We start from the raw sequence: 15,337 nt of genomic DNA on the forward strand, positions 1-15,337 counted from the left end.
GTTGTAGGTGTCGGGGGTGGTGACAGAGATAGGGAGGGCTGTAGGAGGTTACAGAGATAGGGAGGGTTGTAGGGGCTGTAGGAGGTTACAGAGATAGGGAGGGGTGTAGGGGCTGGAGGAGGTTACGGAGATAGGGAGGGTTGTAGGTGTCGGAGGTGGTGACAGAGATAGGGAGGGCTGTAGGAGGTTACAGAGATAGGGAGGGTTGTAGGGGCTGTAGGAGGTTACAGAGATAGGGAGGGGTGTAGGGGCTGGAGGAGGTTACGGAGATAGGGAAGGTTGTAGGTGGTGGAGCAGGTTACAGAGATAGGGAGAGAAGGATCATTCCGGAGATTTCCTGACTGATTTTCCCACTCTCTCTCTCTAACGCAGGTAGTCACCGGGCAGAGACCAGAAGCAAGAACCCTGGCCCTGAGCCAATCCGTTTCGTGTTGCCATGTCGTACCTGTGAGAATCGACTGGTCCACGCGGAGTGTTGTCGATTTGATTGAGGTGAGCCGAATATCAGCAGGTACTTTGTCTCCCACTGAGAAAGCAAAAAGGACAAAGCCCAGTTAGTGGCAGACACTCAGGTGAGCTGACCGAAAACACACAGCACTAAGTGCAGGGATGGGAAACATCTAACAGGTGCCCGACGTACCTGCAGACAGAATTGGCAACTCAGGTTGGGTTACTAGTCCTCCAGTACTCCCTCAGCACTGACCCTCCGGCAGTGCGGCGCTCCCTCAGCACTGAATCTCCGACAGCGCGGCGCTCCCTCAGCACTGACCCTCTGACAGCGTGGCGCTCCCTCAGCACTGACCCTCCGACAGAACGGCGCTCCCTCAGCACTGACCCGCCGACAGCGTGGCGCTCCCTCAGCACTGACCCTCTGACAACGCGGCGCTCCCTCAGCACTGACCCTCCGACAACGCGGCGCTCCCTCAGCACTGAGCCTCCGACAGCGCGGCGCTCCCTCAGCACTGACCTGCCGACAGCGCGGCACTCCCTCAGCACTGACCCGCCGACAGCGCGGCACTCCCTCAGCACTGACCCGCCGACAGCGCGGCACTCCCTCAGCACTGACCCGCCGACAGCGCGGCACTCCCTCAGCACTGACCCGCCGACAGCGCGGCACTCCCTCAGCAGTGACCCGCCGACAGCGCGGCGCTCCCTCAGCACTGACCCGCCGATAGCGCGGCGGCACTCCTTCAGTTTACATTTTCCTGATAGTGTGGCACTCCCTCAGTACTGGTAGTAGGGGAGGAGTCACTTTGGGTTCTGCGACTTGAGTCTCTGGTGTTGGGACCAGAAATCGGGATTTTCTGCCTCAGGAGAGGGAGAGACAGACAGTAATTGCCGCTCATCAAGCCACATCGATCTAGCAGTCCAACAGCTCAAGCCTGACCATTTCATGCTTTGAGGCACCAGATTTCAGCCAACTGGTGAGCAAAGTGCCCTCTAACAAGTTCCTGCAGGTCCGTGGCTCATGTCTCAGCTGACATTCAGTGAGACACACCTACGGGAACAGCTGGATAACAGAGCGGAATACACCCTGTCAGCAAAACCTGTCCAGCGCCACAGTCCACCCTGAACGTGGGAACAGCGCTCCTGAGCCAACCCTCACAGCCCGATCACCAGCAACGCCGTATAAATCACACAGACACACCCGCCACCTCAACGACATCCCCAGGAACAATATCCCGGGCTTTGATCCGTTGGACGCTCTTCCTATCGTGCCGGTAAACCTTCCCCATCTCAGGTTCGTACTCTTTCAGTGCCTCGATTGCATTCTCCGCATTCCTCTCCTGAATGGAAGCAAAAGGCAGAGGATCAGTGGGGGCTCACTCAACAGTGATCAGGAACAGGAACCCTGGCTGATTTCCCCCCTCTCTCTCTATCCCAGGGATCACTGGACAGTGATCAGGAGCAGGAAACCTGGCTGATTTCCCCTCTCTCTCTCTCTAACACATGGATCATCGGACAGTGATCAGGAACAGGAACCCTGGCTGATTTCTTCCCTCTCTCTAACCCAGGGATCACTGGACAGTGATCAGGAGCAGGAACCCTGGCTGATTTCCCCTCTCTCTCTCTCTCTCTCTAACCCAGGGATCACAGGACAGTGATCAGGAAGAGGAACCCTGGCTGATTTCCTCTCTCTCTCTCTCTAACCTAGGGGTCATTGGACAGTGATCAGGAGCAAGAAAACTGGCTGATTTCCCCTCTCTCTAACCCAGGGATCACTGGACAGTGATCAGGAGCAGGAACCCTGGCTGATTTCCTCTCTCTCCAACCCAGGGATCGCTGGACAGTGATCAGGAGCAGGAACCCTGGCTGATTTCCTCTCTCTCTCTAACCCTAGGATCACTGGACAGTGATCAGGAGCAGGAACCCTGGCTGATTTCCCCTCTCTCTCTCTAACCCTAGGATCACTGGACAGTGATCAGGAGCAGGAACCCTGGCTGATTTCCCCTCTCTCTCTCTAACCCAGGGATCACTGGACAGTGATCAGGAGCAGGAACCCTGGCTGATTTCCCCTCTCTCTCTCTAACCCAGGGATCACTGGACAGTGATCAGGAGCAGGAACCCTGGCTGATTTCCCCTCTCTCTAACCCAGGGATCACAGGACAGTGATCGGGAGCAGGAACCCTGGCTGATTTCCCCTCTCTCTCTCTAACCCAGGGATCACTGGACAGTGATCAGGAGCAGGAACCCTGGCTGATTTCCCCTCTCTCTCTCTAACCCAGGGATAACTGGACAGTGATCAGGAGCAGGAACCCTGGCTGATTTTCCCTCTCTCTCTCTAACCCAGGGATCACTGGACAGTGATCAGGAGCAAGAAAACTGGCTGATTTCCCCTCTCTCTCTAACCCAGGGATCACTGGACAGTGATCAGGAGCAAGAAAACTGGCTGATTTCCCCTCTCTCTCTAACCCAGGGATCACTGGACAGTGATCAGGAGATTTCCCCTCTCTCTCTAACCCAGGGGTCATTGGACAGTGATCAGGAGCAAGAAAACTGGCTGATTTCCCCTCTCTCTAACCCAGGGATCACTGGACAGTGATCGGGAGCAGGAACCCTGGCTGATACCTCCTTGGAGCCTAGCCCACTACATTAAATTCTTTGTAAAATCTTGGCGCTTGGTGTCTCATCAGTACCTGCCAAACGCCCACAATAGCGTTTGCTACGAGGATCAACAGAATGACAAATGGTTCCACAAAAGCTGTGATAGTTTGTTCTCCTTCCTCAAACCAGGCCAGTACCTGAGGGAACAGAAAATAGACTCAAATCAGGCCAGCGCAGGAACAGGTGTACAACCACAAAGAGCCCCCCACAGCGAAACATCCAGAATAAAGGAACAATAACTGTACTGATGCTGACACCCAGTGTAAAATCAGGGAACACTGTTTGGAAAATGGTGAGGGAGCTTTACTCTGTATCTAACCCCGTGCTGTACCTGTCCTGGGAGTGTTTGATGGGGACAGTGTAGAGGGAGATTTACTCTGTATCTAACCCCGTGCTGTACCTGTCCTGGGAGTGTTTGATGGGGACAGTGTAGAGGGAGCTTTACTCAGTATCTAACCCCGTGCTGTACCTGCCCTGGGAGTGTTTGATGGGGACAGTGTAGAGGGAGCTTTACTCTGTATCTAACCCCGTGCTGTACCTGCCCTGGGAGTGTTTGATGGGGACGGTGTAGAGGGAGCTTTACTCTGTATCTAACCCCGTGCTGTACCTGCCCTGGGAGTGTTTGATGGGGACAGTGTAGAGGGATCTTTACTCTGTATCTAACCCCGTGCTGTACCTGCCCTGGGAGTGTTTGATGGGGACAGTGTAGAGGGAGCTTTACTCTGTATCTAACCCCGTGCTGTACCTGTCCTGGGAGTGTTTGATGGGGACAGTGTAGAGGGAGCTTTACTCTGTATCTAACCCCGTGACCTGGGAGTGTTTGATGGGGACAGTGTAGAGGGAGCTTTACTCTGTATCTAACCCCGTGACCTGGGAGTGTTTGATGGGGACAGTGTAGAGGGAGCTTTACTCTGTATCTAACCCCGTGCTGTACCTGTCCTGGGAGTGTTTGATGGGGACAGTGTAGAGGGAGCTTTACTCTGTATCTAACCCCGTGCTGTACCTGTCCTGGGAGTGTTTGATGGGGACAGTGTAGAGGGAGCTTTACTCTGTATCTAACCCCGTGCTGTACCTGTCCTGGGAATGTTTGATGGCGACAGTGTAGAGAGAGCTTTACTCTGTATCTAACCCCGTGACCTGGGAGTGTTTGATGGGGACGGTGTAGAGGGAGCTTTACTCTGTATCTAACCCCGTGACCTGGGAGTGTTTGATGGGGACAGTGTAGCGGGAGCTTTACTCTGTATCTAACCCCGTGCTGTACCTGTCCTGGGAGTGTTTGATGGGGACAGTGTAGAGGGAGCTTTACTCTGTATCTAACCCCGTGCTGTACCTGTCCTGGGAGTGTTTGATGGGGACAGTGTAGAGGGAGCTTTACTCTGTATCTAACCCCGTGCTGTACCTGTCCTGGGAATGTTTGATGGCGACAGTGTAGAGGGAGCTTTACTCTGTATCTAACCCCGTGACCTGGGAGTGTTTGATGGGGACGGTGTAGAGGGAGCTTTACTCTGTATCTAACCCCGTGACCTGGGAGTGTTTGATGGGGACAGTGTAGCGGGAGCTTAATTCAAACGAATCGCCGTACCTGCCCTGGGAAAGCTCGCTGCTGGCGCCGGGTATAAAGCGCGTGCACAGTGGAAGGTGAGCCAGGACACGGGACATCAACAGGGAAGCCAGTTCCTTGTGAATTCACCAATGCCCACAAGAGGGCCAAGAGCACATTCCTGTCCGTTTATGTTACTTGCGAGAAAAAAAAAGGCAACTCCTGATCCAAACATTCCTGACATAAGCTCAGCACCCCGGAGAGTTGGGAATGTTTATCTCGATTGGACAGGAAGCATTCAATTTGTTGCGCCCGTTCCCAGGGATGGTATGTGAAGTAACGGAGGAGGGGGGAGGGGTGAGGTCATGGAGGTCTGGGAATTAAGACTGATCTCGGAGCGCGGCATGAAATGGTCCCGCCCCCAGGGAGGCGGCCAGGAGGGTAGGTAGGCTACGAACGGCTAGTCGCGAGTTTTTAGAAAACCAAAAGCCAGAAATAAACCGATTGACCTGTTAACCCTTCAGGAGGATTGCAGGAATGTGCCAAACAAGGAAAAAAATCCTCAGCCAGACGCTGACAAGTGAAATTTCAATCAGAGTATGCATTCATTCATCTTGATCCTCCATTTTCCCCTCAACAAAGGAGCGCCGCGCTGCCGGGGTGTCGAGGCTGAGGGAGCGCCGCGCTGTCGGAGGGTCGGTGCTGAGGGAGCGCCGCACTGTCGGAGGGTCGGTGCTGAGGGAGCGCCGCACTGTCGGAGGGTCAGTGCTGAGGGAGCGCCGCACTGTCGGAGGGTCAGTACTGAGGGAGCGCCGCACTGTCGGAGGGTCGGTGCTGAGGGAGTGCCGCACTGTCGGAGGGTCAGTACTGAGGGAGTGCTGCACTGTCGGAGGGTCAGTACTGAGGGAGCGCCGCACTGTCGGAGGGTCGGTGCTGAGGGAGTGCCGCACTGTCGGAGGGTCGGTACTGAGGGAGAGCCGCACTGTCGGAGGGTCGGTACTGAGGGAGCGCCGCACTGTCGGAGGGTCGGTACTGAGGGAGCGCCGCACTGTCGGAGGGTCGGTACTGAGGGAGCGCCGCACTGTCGGAGGGTCGGTACTGAGGGAGCGCCGCACTGTCGGAGGGTCAGTACTGAGGGAGCGCTGCACTGTCGGAGGGTCAGTACTGAGGGAGCGCCGCGCGGTTGGAGGGTCAGAAATCAGAAAAAGTAGATTTGGCCCATTTTGCGCTTGGGTGGAGCTGGTCAACTAATCCCATGATCCTACTCTTTTCCCATTGGCATGGAATCTGTTAACCTTCAATTCACTTTTGGAGCATTGTCTATGCTAATCGATGTGAGGGATGTCAGGCTTTCACCATTTACCAACAGATCTTACAATCACTGAGGGTGCGCTGCATGGATAGAGAGCCAGGGCTGCTCCGCCAATTGGGATTGTGTCCAGTGGGAGTGAACGGGAAGGGGTTTGGCTCCATTGGGATTGTGTCCAGTGGGAGTGAACGGGAAGGGGTTTGGCTCCATTGGGATTGTGGACAGTGGGAGTGAATGGGAAGGGGTTTGGGTCCATTGGGATTGTGGAGAGTGGGAGTGAACGGGAAGGGGTTTGGGTCCATTGGGATTGTGGACAGTGGGAGTGAACGGGAAGGGGGTTTGGGTCCATTGGGATTGTGGACAGTGGGAGTGAACGGGGAGGGGTTTGGGTCCATTGGGATTGTGGACAGTGGGAGTGAACGGGAAGGGGTTTGGGTCCATTGGGATTGTGGACAGTGGGAATGAACGGGAAGGGGTTTGGATCCATTGGGATTGTGGACAGTGGGAGTGAATGGGAAGGGATTTGGGTCCATTGGGATTGTGTACAATAGGAGTGAATGGGAAGGGGTTTGGGTCCATTGGGATTGTGGACAGTGGGAGTGAACGGGAAGGGATTTGGGTCCAGTGGGATTGTGTACAATAGGAGTGAATTGGAAGGGGTTTGGGTCCATTGGGATTGTGTACAGTGGGAGTGAATGGGAAGGGGTTTGGGTCCATTGGGATTGTGGACAGTGGGAGTGAACGGGAAGGGGTTTGGGTCCATTGGGATTGTGGACAGTGGGAGTGAACGGGAAGGGGTTTGGGTCCATTGGGATTGTGGACAGTGGGAGTGAACGGGAAGGGGTTTGGGTCCATTGGGATTGTGGACAGTGGGAGTGAACGGGAAGGGGTTTGGGTCCATTGGGATTGTGGACAGTGGGAGTGAACGGGAAGGGGTTTGGGTCCATTGGGATTGTGGACAGTGGGAGTGAACGGGAAGGGGTTTGGGTCCATTGGGATTGTGGACAGTGGGAGTGAACGGGAAGGGGTTTGGGTCCATTGGGATTGTGTACAGTGGGAGTGAACGGGAAGGGGTTTGGGTCCATTGGGATTGTGGACAGTGGGAGTGAACGGGAAGGGGCTTGGGTCCATTGGGATTGTGGACAGTGGGAGTGAACGGGAAGGGCTTTGGGATTGTGGACAGTGGGAGTGAACGGGAAGGGCTTTGGGATTGTGGACAGTGGGAGTGAACGGGAAGGGCTTTGGGATTGTGGACAGTGGGAGTGAACGGGAAGGGCTTTGGGATTGTGTACAGTGGGAGTGAACGGGAAGGGCTTTGGGATTGTGTACAGTGGGAGTGAACGGGAAGGGCTTTGGGATTGTGTACAGTGGGAGTGAACGGGAAGGGCTTTGGGATTGTGTACAGTGGGAGTGAACGGGAAGGGCTTTGGGATTGTGTACAGTGGGAGTGAACGGGAAGGGCTTTGGGATTGTGTACAGTGGGAGTGAACGGGAAGGGCTTTGGGATTGTGGACAGTGGGAGTGAACGGGAAGGGCTTTGGGATTGTGGACAGTGGGAGTGAACGGGAAGGGCTTTGGGATTGTGGACAGTGGGAGTGAACGGGAAGGGCTTTGGGATTGTATACAGTGGGAGTGAACGGGAAGGGCTTTGGGATTGTGTACAGTGGGAGTGAACGGGAAGGGCTTTGGGATTGTGTACAGTGGGAGTGAACGGGAAGGGGTTTGGGATTGTGTACAGTGGGAGTGAACGGGAAGGGGTTTGGGATTGTGTACAGTGGGAGTGAACGGGAAGGGGTTTGGGATTGTGTACAGTGGGAGTGAACGGGAAGGGGTTTGGGATTGTGTACAGTGGGAGTGAACGGGAAGGGGTTTGGGATTGTGTACAGTGGGAGTGAACAGGAAAGCGTTTCATTGTTTGGCCTGCACAGCCAGATGGTATTGGGTCTGAGAGCTGCCCTGTGAACGTTCCCAATTCCCCAGTGGGGTTGTGCTAACCAGAAGGAGGTTGGGAATGTTTGAAATGAGGCTTCATGTTGTGCCCCTCCCCCAATGCCTCGTCGACAACTCAGTGGTGGGTAGAGAGTTCACTGATTCACATCTACCGCCCCATTCCCACCCGGAATCTGGTGTATTTATAAAAGCACATTCCAGTGCAGAAAGACTCGAACTTCACGATGCCCTTAAACCTTTTTCGGCCGTGTGCAAGCTGGGCTCTCGTTGTGTCACCCTCATGGGTGGAGAGCCGGAACTGCTGCGAGTTTGACGGGGCCTCCCCTGGAGTGCCAGAGCAGCGCGGCTGCGTCCCGGTATCACTGGCAGACCACCAGCTCGGAGAGACCATAGATTGCGGTGTCCCCAGATGACCCTTTAACAAAACCACGTCGCAGTCTGGAATGTCTGACGGCAAACGTACCCGGGAGACTGCCGGGGCTTCAACACCAGTTGCTAACCCAGCCCAGCTATCCAAGTGACCCCCCCCCCCCCACTAGGCCTCTGGCTGCCTCTGTTCCAAGTATTGCTCTCAACACAGTTCCTCACAACAAGCTAACGCCTGAGCTTCAAGAAACCAGCTGTAGTGGGAAATCAGAGCCAAATTGAGGCAAAGCCCATTTCCTCACAGTAAAAGCCAAACCATTTCCATTTAAGGTCAGAAGTGTCAGCTTCTAGCATTCCGAGTTACAGGATGTTATGGCGTAAAGCTCCCTCTACACCATCCCCGTCAAACACTCCCAGGACAGGTACAGCACGGGGTTAGATACAGAGTAAAGCTCCCTCTACACCGTCCCCGTCAAACACTCCCAGGACAGGTACAGCACGGGGTTAGATACAGAGTAAAGCTCCCTCTACACCGTCCCCATCAAACACTCCCAGGACACGTACAGCACGGGGTTAGATACAGGGTAATGCTCCCTCTACACCGTCCCCATCAAACACTCCCAGGACAGGTGTAGCACGGGGTTAGATACAGAGTAAAGCTCCCTCTACACTGTCCCCATCAAACACTCCCAGGACAGGTACAGCACGGGGTTAGATACAGAGTAAAGCTCCCTCTACACCGTCCCCATCAAACACTCCCAGGACAGGTACAGCACGGGGTTAGATACAGAGTAAAGCTCCCTCTACACTGTCCCCATCAAACACTCCCAGGACAGGTACAGCACGGGTTAGATACAGAGTAAAGCTCCCTCTACACCGTCCCCATCAAACACTCCCAGGGCAGGTACAGCACGGGGTTAGATACAGAGTAAAGCTCCCTCTATACTGTCCCCATCAAACACTCCCAGGACAGGTACAGCACTGGATGCACATGCAATTCCACCATCAGAGTCAAATGCTCTTCACCCCCTCCATCTGGGGCAGCATTTGTTACCCTAGGTCATGACAGAATGAGAGGATAGTGCCAGACCCTGCGGATAAGGAAAATGCTCCGTGGAAAAGCAGGGAAGTTCTGCTCAGCTTTGGCCACAACCCGAGCGTTGGGTCCAGTTTTGTAAGCACATGTCAGGGAGGATGTGGGGATTCTTAAGATAGAATCATAACGGTTATGGTAGAGGAGGCCATTCAGCCCATCGTATCTGCCCTGACTCTCTGAAGGAACAACTCAACGAGTGCCAGTCCCCCCAGCTTCTCCCCCTAACCCTGCACGTTCTTCTTTTTCAGACAATGATTCAATTCCCTTTCGAAAGCCTCGATTGACCCTGTCTCCCCCACACTCTCAGACGGTGCGTTCCAGATCCTAACCACTCGATTGACCGTCTCTGTCTCACACTCAGACAGTGCGTTCCAGATCCTAACCACTCGATTGACCGTCTCTGTCTCACACTCAGACAGTGCGTTCCAGATCCTAACCACTCGATTGACCGTCTCTGTCTCCACCACACTCTCAGACAGTGCGTTCCAGATCCTAACCACTCAATTGACCCTGTCACCACCACACTCTCAGACAGTGCATTCCAGATCCTAACCACTCGATTGACCCTGTCTCCCCCACTCTCAGAAAGTGCGTTCCAGATCCTAACCACTCGATTGACCCTGTCTCCCCCACTCTCAGAAAGTGCGTTCCAGATCCTAATCACTCGATTGACCCTGTCTCCACCACACTCTCAGACAGTGCGTTCCAGATCCTAACCACTCAATTGACCCTGTCACCACCACACTCTCAGACAGTGCGTTCCAGATCCTAACCACTCGATTGGCCCTGTCTCCACCACACTTTCAGACAGTGCGTTCCAGATCCTAACCACTCGATTGACCCTGTCTCCCCTACACTCTCAGACAGTCAAATCTGAGTCCCTCTGGTTCTCGATCCTTCCGCCAATGGGAACAGTTTCTCCCTATCGACTCTGTCCGGACTCCTCATGATCTTGAACGCCTCTATCAAATCTCCTCTCGGACTGCTCTTCTCCAAGGAGAACAGCCCAATCCGTCCGCTGTTGCTGAAGTGCGGAGGGCATTTACCATCATGGTTCCAGCCTGAGGGATTTTAGCTACAAGGTGAGTTTAGAGAGGTTGGAGCTGTTCTTCTCGGAGCAATGTAGATTGAGGAGAGATTCGGAGATGACGATGACAGGTTTGGATCAGGTAGACAAGGGGAAGCTGTTCCCATTAACTGATGGTTCAAGGACTAGGGGAGAAAGATTGAAGATTTTGGGCAAGAAATCCAGTGTGTGGGGGTGGGGGGGAAGAATGTGAGGATGAGCTCTCCTCCTCACAGTGCGTGGTAATGAGCGGGAACTCACTGCCCACATTGGATGGGTTGGGGGTGGGGGGCGGATGCGAAGGCAGTAAACATGGAGACGATGCAGGATTTTAAAAGCAAATTAGACGGACAATTGTCTCATGAAAAACCAACTTATTCTTTTGTGATATTACTGTGATTTATTGTAAAGTAGGTTCATGGGTGTGAGTGTAGATTGTTCTGTCTGTGTGATTTAATTGAATTGGAGTCAGATAGACTACAAGCTTGAAATTATCAAAAGTAGTTAGGGGGTAAAAGGCATTTGACATGCTAATGATGTGGGCTTAGCATGTAGGGCGTGATGGAAATTTGCACTTTTCGATAAGCAAAAGGGGTTGTTTGGGCTTCAAAGGGATGATAGGATGTTAACAACCAACAAAGATAAGCAAGGCCAAGCAGTATGTTGATCCTTCCCAATCGATACTGACCATATTGGCAACATGAAAGATTTTTATATTATGGGAGAAGTAAATTTCCAAAGGCGTACAAAAAAATGTAGTTGACAGATTAAAGAGAGAGAAACATATATAAAGAAGGATGGAAGGTTATGTTGGGGGGGGAGGGGGGCATGTAAAATCCTGAAAAGGTACGGTGTGACAGACTTGGGAGAAGCCTTTAGCCACTTTTGCACAAGTCTACTGCGTCCAGTAACTAAAGTTGTGTTAAAAAGCCTTTGGAATTCCACTGTTGAGCGGGTGCTGTGGTAACCTTGCTGGTTTGCCTATCTAGATTTAAAATCTATTTTGGACTGTTGCCTTAAAGAGGGTGTGTAGTTTGGAGTCAGGTTAATTGGGAGTTTTGGGGTTTATTATAGTATTAAGTCTTATGAAAGTGCATGGAATCTTTGGTTAATAAATATTTTAATCTCTAAAGGTGCTAGTGGGCTTATTATTTCTGAATTCAGTGCACAAATTTTCTCGTAATGAATAAAAAACCGTTGTGATAGGATGGCCAAGTTTCCCTCGTGGATTCGGTCCACCCAGCTCACATCACCTGCCACGTCATAGCACTTCTGAGATACACAGTTGCAGGGCTACGGGGAGAGAGCAGGGTAATGGGGCTGACTGGGGTGCTCTACAAGGAGCCAGCATGAACTCAATGGGCTGAATGGCCTCCTGTGCCTTACTGGCACTATGACGAGCAGTGTTTGGGCCGTGCGAGTTTGCTACATGCAGCGCCCAAAGGAGCTGAGCTAAAATGATTAATGTACTTACAAATGAGATGCAGGCCGCAAGCAGTAATATCCGCACCAGTAAATCTTCAAACTGATCGAGCACCAGAGACCAGAGTGACTTTCCTGGAGAGGGAGTGAGGGAGAGAGACGGGGAGTGGTGGGGCAAGTGAGAGGGTGGGGGTGGGGGAGAGAGGCAAGGGGGTGGGGGGGGCAGAGAGAGTGGAGGGTGAGAGGGGGGAGAGAAAGAGAAAGAGATCAATCCATTACCACATAGAAGCAAAGCTTTTGATACTCATCAACTGAAGGATTCAGAACCAGAACCACAGAAGCAAATGGCCAGGCGAAAGGGCTGGTCAGACTGCACAGAAATACATATTACCCCAGAGAGAGGAAATCAGCCAGGGTTCCTGCTCCTGATCACTGTCCAGTGATCCCTGGGTTAGAGAGAGAGGGGGGTAATCAGTCAGGGCTCCTGCTCCTGATCACTGTCCAGTGATCCCTGGGTTAGAGAGAGAGAGGAGAAATCAGTCAGGGCTCCTGCTCCTGATCACTGTCCAGTGATCCCTGGGTTAGAGAGAGAGAGAGAGGGGAAATCAGCCAGGGTTCCTGCTCCTGATCACTGTCCAGTGATCCCTGGGTTAGAGAGAGAGAGGGGAAATCAGCCAGGGTTCCTGCTCTTGATCACGGTCCAGTGATCCCTGGGTTAGAGAGAGAGAGGGGAAATCAGCCAGGTTTCCTGCTCCTGATCACTGCCCAGTGATCCCAGGGCTAGAGAGAGAGGGGAAATCAGCCAGGGTTCCTGCTCCTGATCACTGCCCAGTGATCGAAGCAGAATACTGCGGATGCTGGAAATCTGAAATAAAAACAGGAAGTGCTCGAAAAACTCAGCAGATCCGACATCTGTGGGGAAAGAAACAGAGTTAACATTTCGAGTCCGTGTGACCCTTCTTCACAGCTAAAGGGAAGTAGAAATGTGATGAATTTTATTCTGTTTAAGATGGGGGGTGGAGCAGGTGAAGCTGGATAGAAGGCCAGCGATAGGTGGAGGCTAAGGAGAGATTGAAGACGTCATGGACATAAGGACAGAGGGGGTGTTAATGGTGGTGGTAAGGACTAGAGGAGGTGCTGATAGTGGCATCAAGGTAAGAAAGCAGAATGTGGTCATAGCAGGACAAGGGTAAGCACCGTGTGAAAGAACGACATGAACCAGTGACAGGAGGCCCTTGTGGGGGGTGGGGTGGGGTGGGGGGGGGAGAAAGGAGGGAAAAAGGGGGATAAAACAATGAATAAAAATAAAACTAAGTGGATAAAAAAATGAATAAATTTGAAAAAAAGGGGGTTAAAAAGGGGGGTGAGGAGGATGGAGGAGAGTTAGTTGGACTCAATGTTAAGCCCGGAAGGCTGAAAAGGGCCGAATTGGAAGATGAGGACCTGAGCACTACCATTAACACTCCCTTTGTCCTATAATCCATGACGTCTTTGCCAATCTCTCCTTAGCCCCCACCTATCGCTGGCCTTGTGTCCAGTTACATCTGCTCCACCCACGGCAAACAGGATAAATTTCATCACGTTCTACTTCTCTTCAGCTCTGTCGAAGGGTCCTACAGACTCTAAACTTTAACTCTGTCTCTCTCTCCACAGATGCTGGTGAGTTCTTCCTGCATTTTCCGTTTTTATTAATGTCCAGTGATCCCGGGGTGAGAGGGAGGAAGGGGAAAATCAGCCAGGGCTCCTGCTCCTGATCACTGCCCAGTGACCCCTGGGTTAGAGAGAGAGGGGAAATCAGACAGGGTTCCTGCTCCTGATCACTGCCCAGTGACCCCTGGGTTAGAGAGAGAGAGGCGGAGAGAGAGAGAGAGGCGGAGAGAGAGAGAGAGAGAGAGAGAGGCGGAGAGAGAGAGAGGGAGGGGGAGAGGCGGAGAGAGAGGGAGGGGGAGAGGCGGAGAGAGAGGGAGGGGGAGAGGCGGAGAGAGAGGGAGGGGGAGAGGCGGAGAGAGAGGGAGGGGGAGAGGCGGAGAGAGAGGGAGGGGGAGAGGCGGAGAGAGGGGGAGGGGGAGAGGCGGAGAGAGGGGGAGGGGGAGAGGCGGAGAGAGAGGGAGGGGGAGAGGCGGAGAGAGAGGGAGGGGGAGAGGCGGAGAGAGAGGGAGGGGGAGAGGCGGAGAGAGAGGGAGGGGGAGAGGCGGAGAGAGAGGGAGGGGGAGAGGCGGAGAGAGAGGGAGGGGGAGAGGCGGAGAGAGAGGGAGGGGGAGAGGCGGAGAGAGAGGGAGGGGGAGAGGCGGAGAGAGAGGGAGGGGGAGAGGCGGAGAGAGAGGGAGGGGGAGAGGCGGAGAGAGAGGGAGGGGGAGAGGCGGAGAGAGAGGGAGGGGGAGAGGCGGAGAGAGAGGGAGGGGGAGAGGCGGAGAGAGAGGGAGGGGGAGAGGCGGAGAGAGAGGGAGGGGGAGAGGCGGAGAGAGAGGGAGGGGGAGAGGCGGAGAGAGAGGGAGGGGGAGAGGCGGAGAGAGAGGGAGGGGGAGAGGCGGAGAGAGAGGGAGGGGGAGAGGCGGAGAGAGAGGGAGGGGGAGAGGCGGAGAGAGAGGGAGGGGGAGAGGCGGAGAGAGAGGGAGGGGGAGAGGCGGAGAGAGAGGGAGGGGGAGAGGCGGGAGAGAGGGAGGGGGAGAGGCGGAGAGAGAGGGAGGGGGAGAGGCGGAGAGAGAGGGAGGGGGAGAGGCGGAGAGAGAGGGAGGGGGAGAGGCGGAGAGAGAGGGAGGGGGAGAGGCGGAGAGAGAGGGAGGGGGAGAGGCGGAGAGAGAGGGAGGGGGAGAGGCGGAGAGAGAGGGAGGGGGAGAGGCGGAGAGAGAGGGAGGGGGAGAGGCGGAGAGAGAGGGAGGGGGAGAGGCGGAGAGAGAGGGAGGGGGAGAGGCGGAGAGAGAGGGAGGGGGAGAGGCGGAGAGAGAGGGAGGGGGAGAGGCGGAGAGAGAGGGAGGGGGAGAGGCGGAGAGAGAGGGAGGGGGAGAGGCGGAGAGAGAGGGAGGGGGAGAGGCGGAGAGAGAGGGAGGGGGAGAGGCGGAGAGAGAGGGAGGGGGAGAGGCGGAGAGAGAGGGAGGGGGAGAGGCGGAGAGAGAGGGAGGGGGAGAGGCGGAGAGAGAGGGAGGGGGAGAGGCGGAGAGAGAGGGAGGGGGAGAGGCGGAGAGAGAGGGAGGGGGAGAGGCGGAGAGAGAGGGAGGGGGAGAGGCGGAGAGAGAGGGAGGGGGAGAGGCGGAGAGAGAGGGAGGGGGAGAGGCGGAGAGAGAGGGAGGGGGAGAGGCGGAGAGAGAGGGAGGGGGAGAGGCGGAGAGAGAGGGAGGGGGAGAGGCGGAGAGAGAGGGAGGGGGAGAGGCGGAGAGAGAGGGAGGGGGAGAGGCGGAGAGAGAGGGAGGGGGAGAGGCGGAGAGAGAGGGAGGGGGAGAGGCGGAGAGAGAGGGAGGGGGAGAGGCGGAGAGAGAGGGAGGGGGA

General features: G+C 54.8%; 1 protein-coding gene across 1 annotated transcript in view; it reads right to left on the minus strand.

The window, feature by feature from the left end:
- Positions 1 to 445: 445 nt before the first annotated feature.
- The window catches only part of LOC144676754 (sarcoplasmic/endoplasmic reticulum calcium ATPase 2-like), a gene marked incomplete at its 3' end in the record, with an annotated part of 31,227 nt that continues 16,335 nt past the window's right edge, over positions 446 to 15,337 (minus strand). Inside the window, exons 3-6 of the mRNA XM_078537077.1 lie at positions 11,907 to 11,989; positions 3,138 to 3,242; positions 1,649 to 1,787; positions 446 to 526 (exon numbers count right to left, since the gene is read on the minus strand). Coding sequence (XP_078393203.1) covers positions 446 to 526; positions 1,649 to 1,787; positions 3,138 to 3,242; positions 11,907 to 11,989 — 408 coding nt within the window. The remainder of the gene's footprint in view (positions 527 to 1,648; positions 1,788 to 3,137; positions 3,243 to 11,906; positions 11,990 to 15,337) is intronic.

Source organism: Cetorhinus maximus, unplaced genomic scaffold, assembly GCF_964194155.1.
Source record: "Cetorhinus maximus unplaced genomic scaffold, sCetMax3.hap1.1 HAP1_SCAFFOLD_1872, whole genome shotgun sequence".
NCBI classification, from domain to species: Eukaryota; Metazoa; Chordata; class Chondrichthyes; order Lamniformes; family Cetorhinidae; genus Cetorhinus; species Cetorhinus maximus.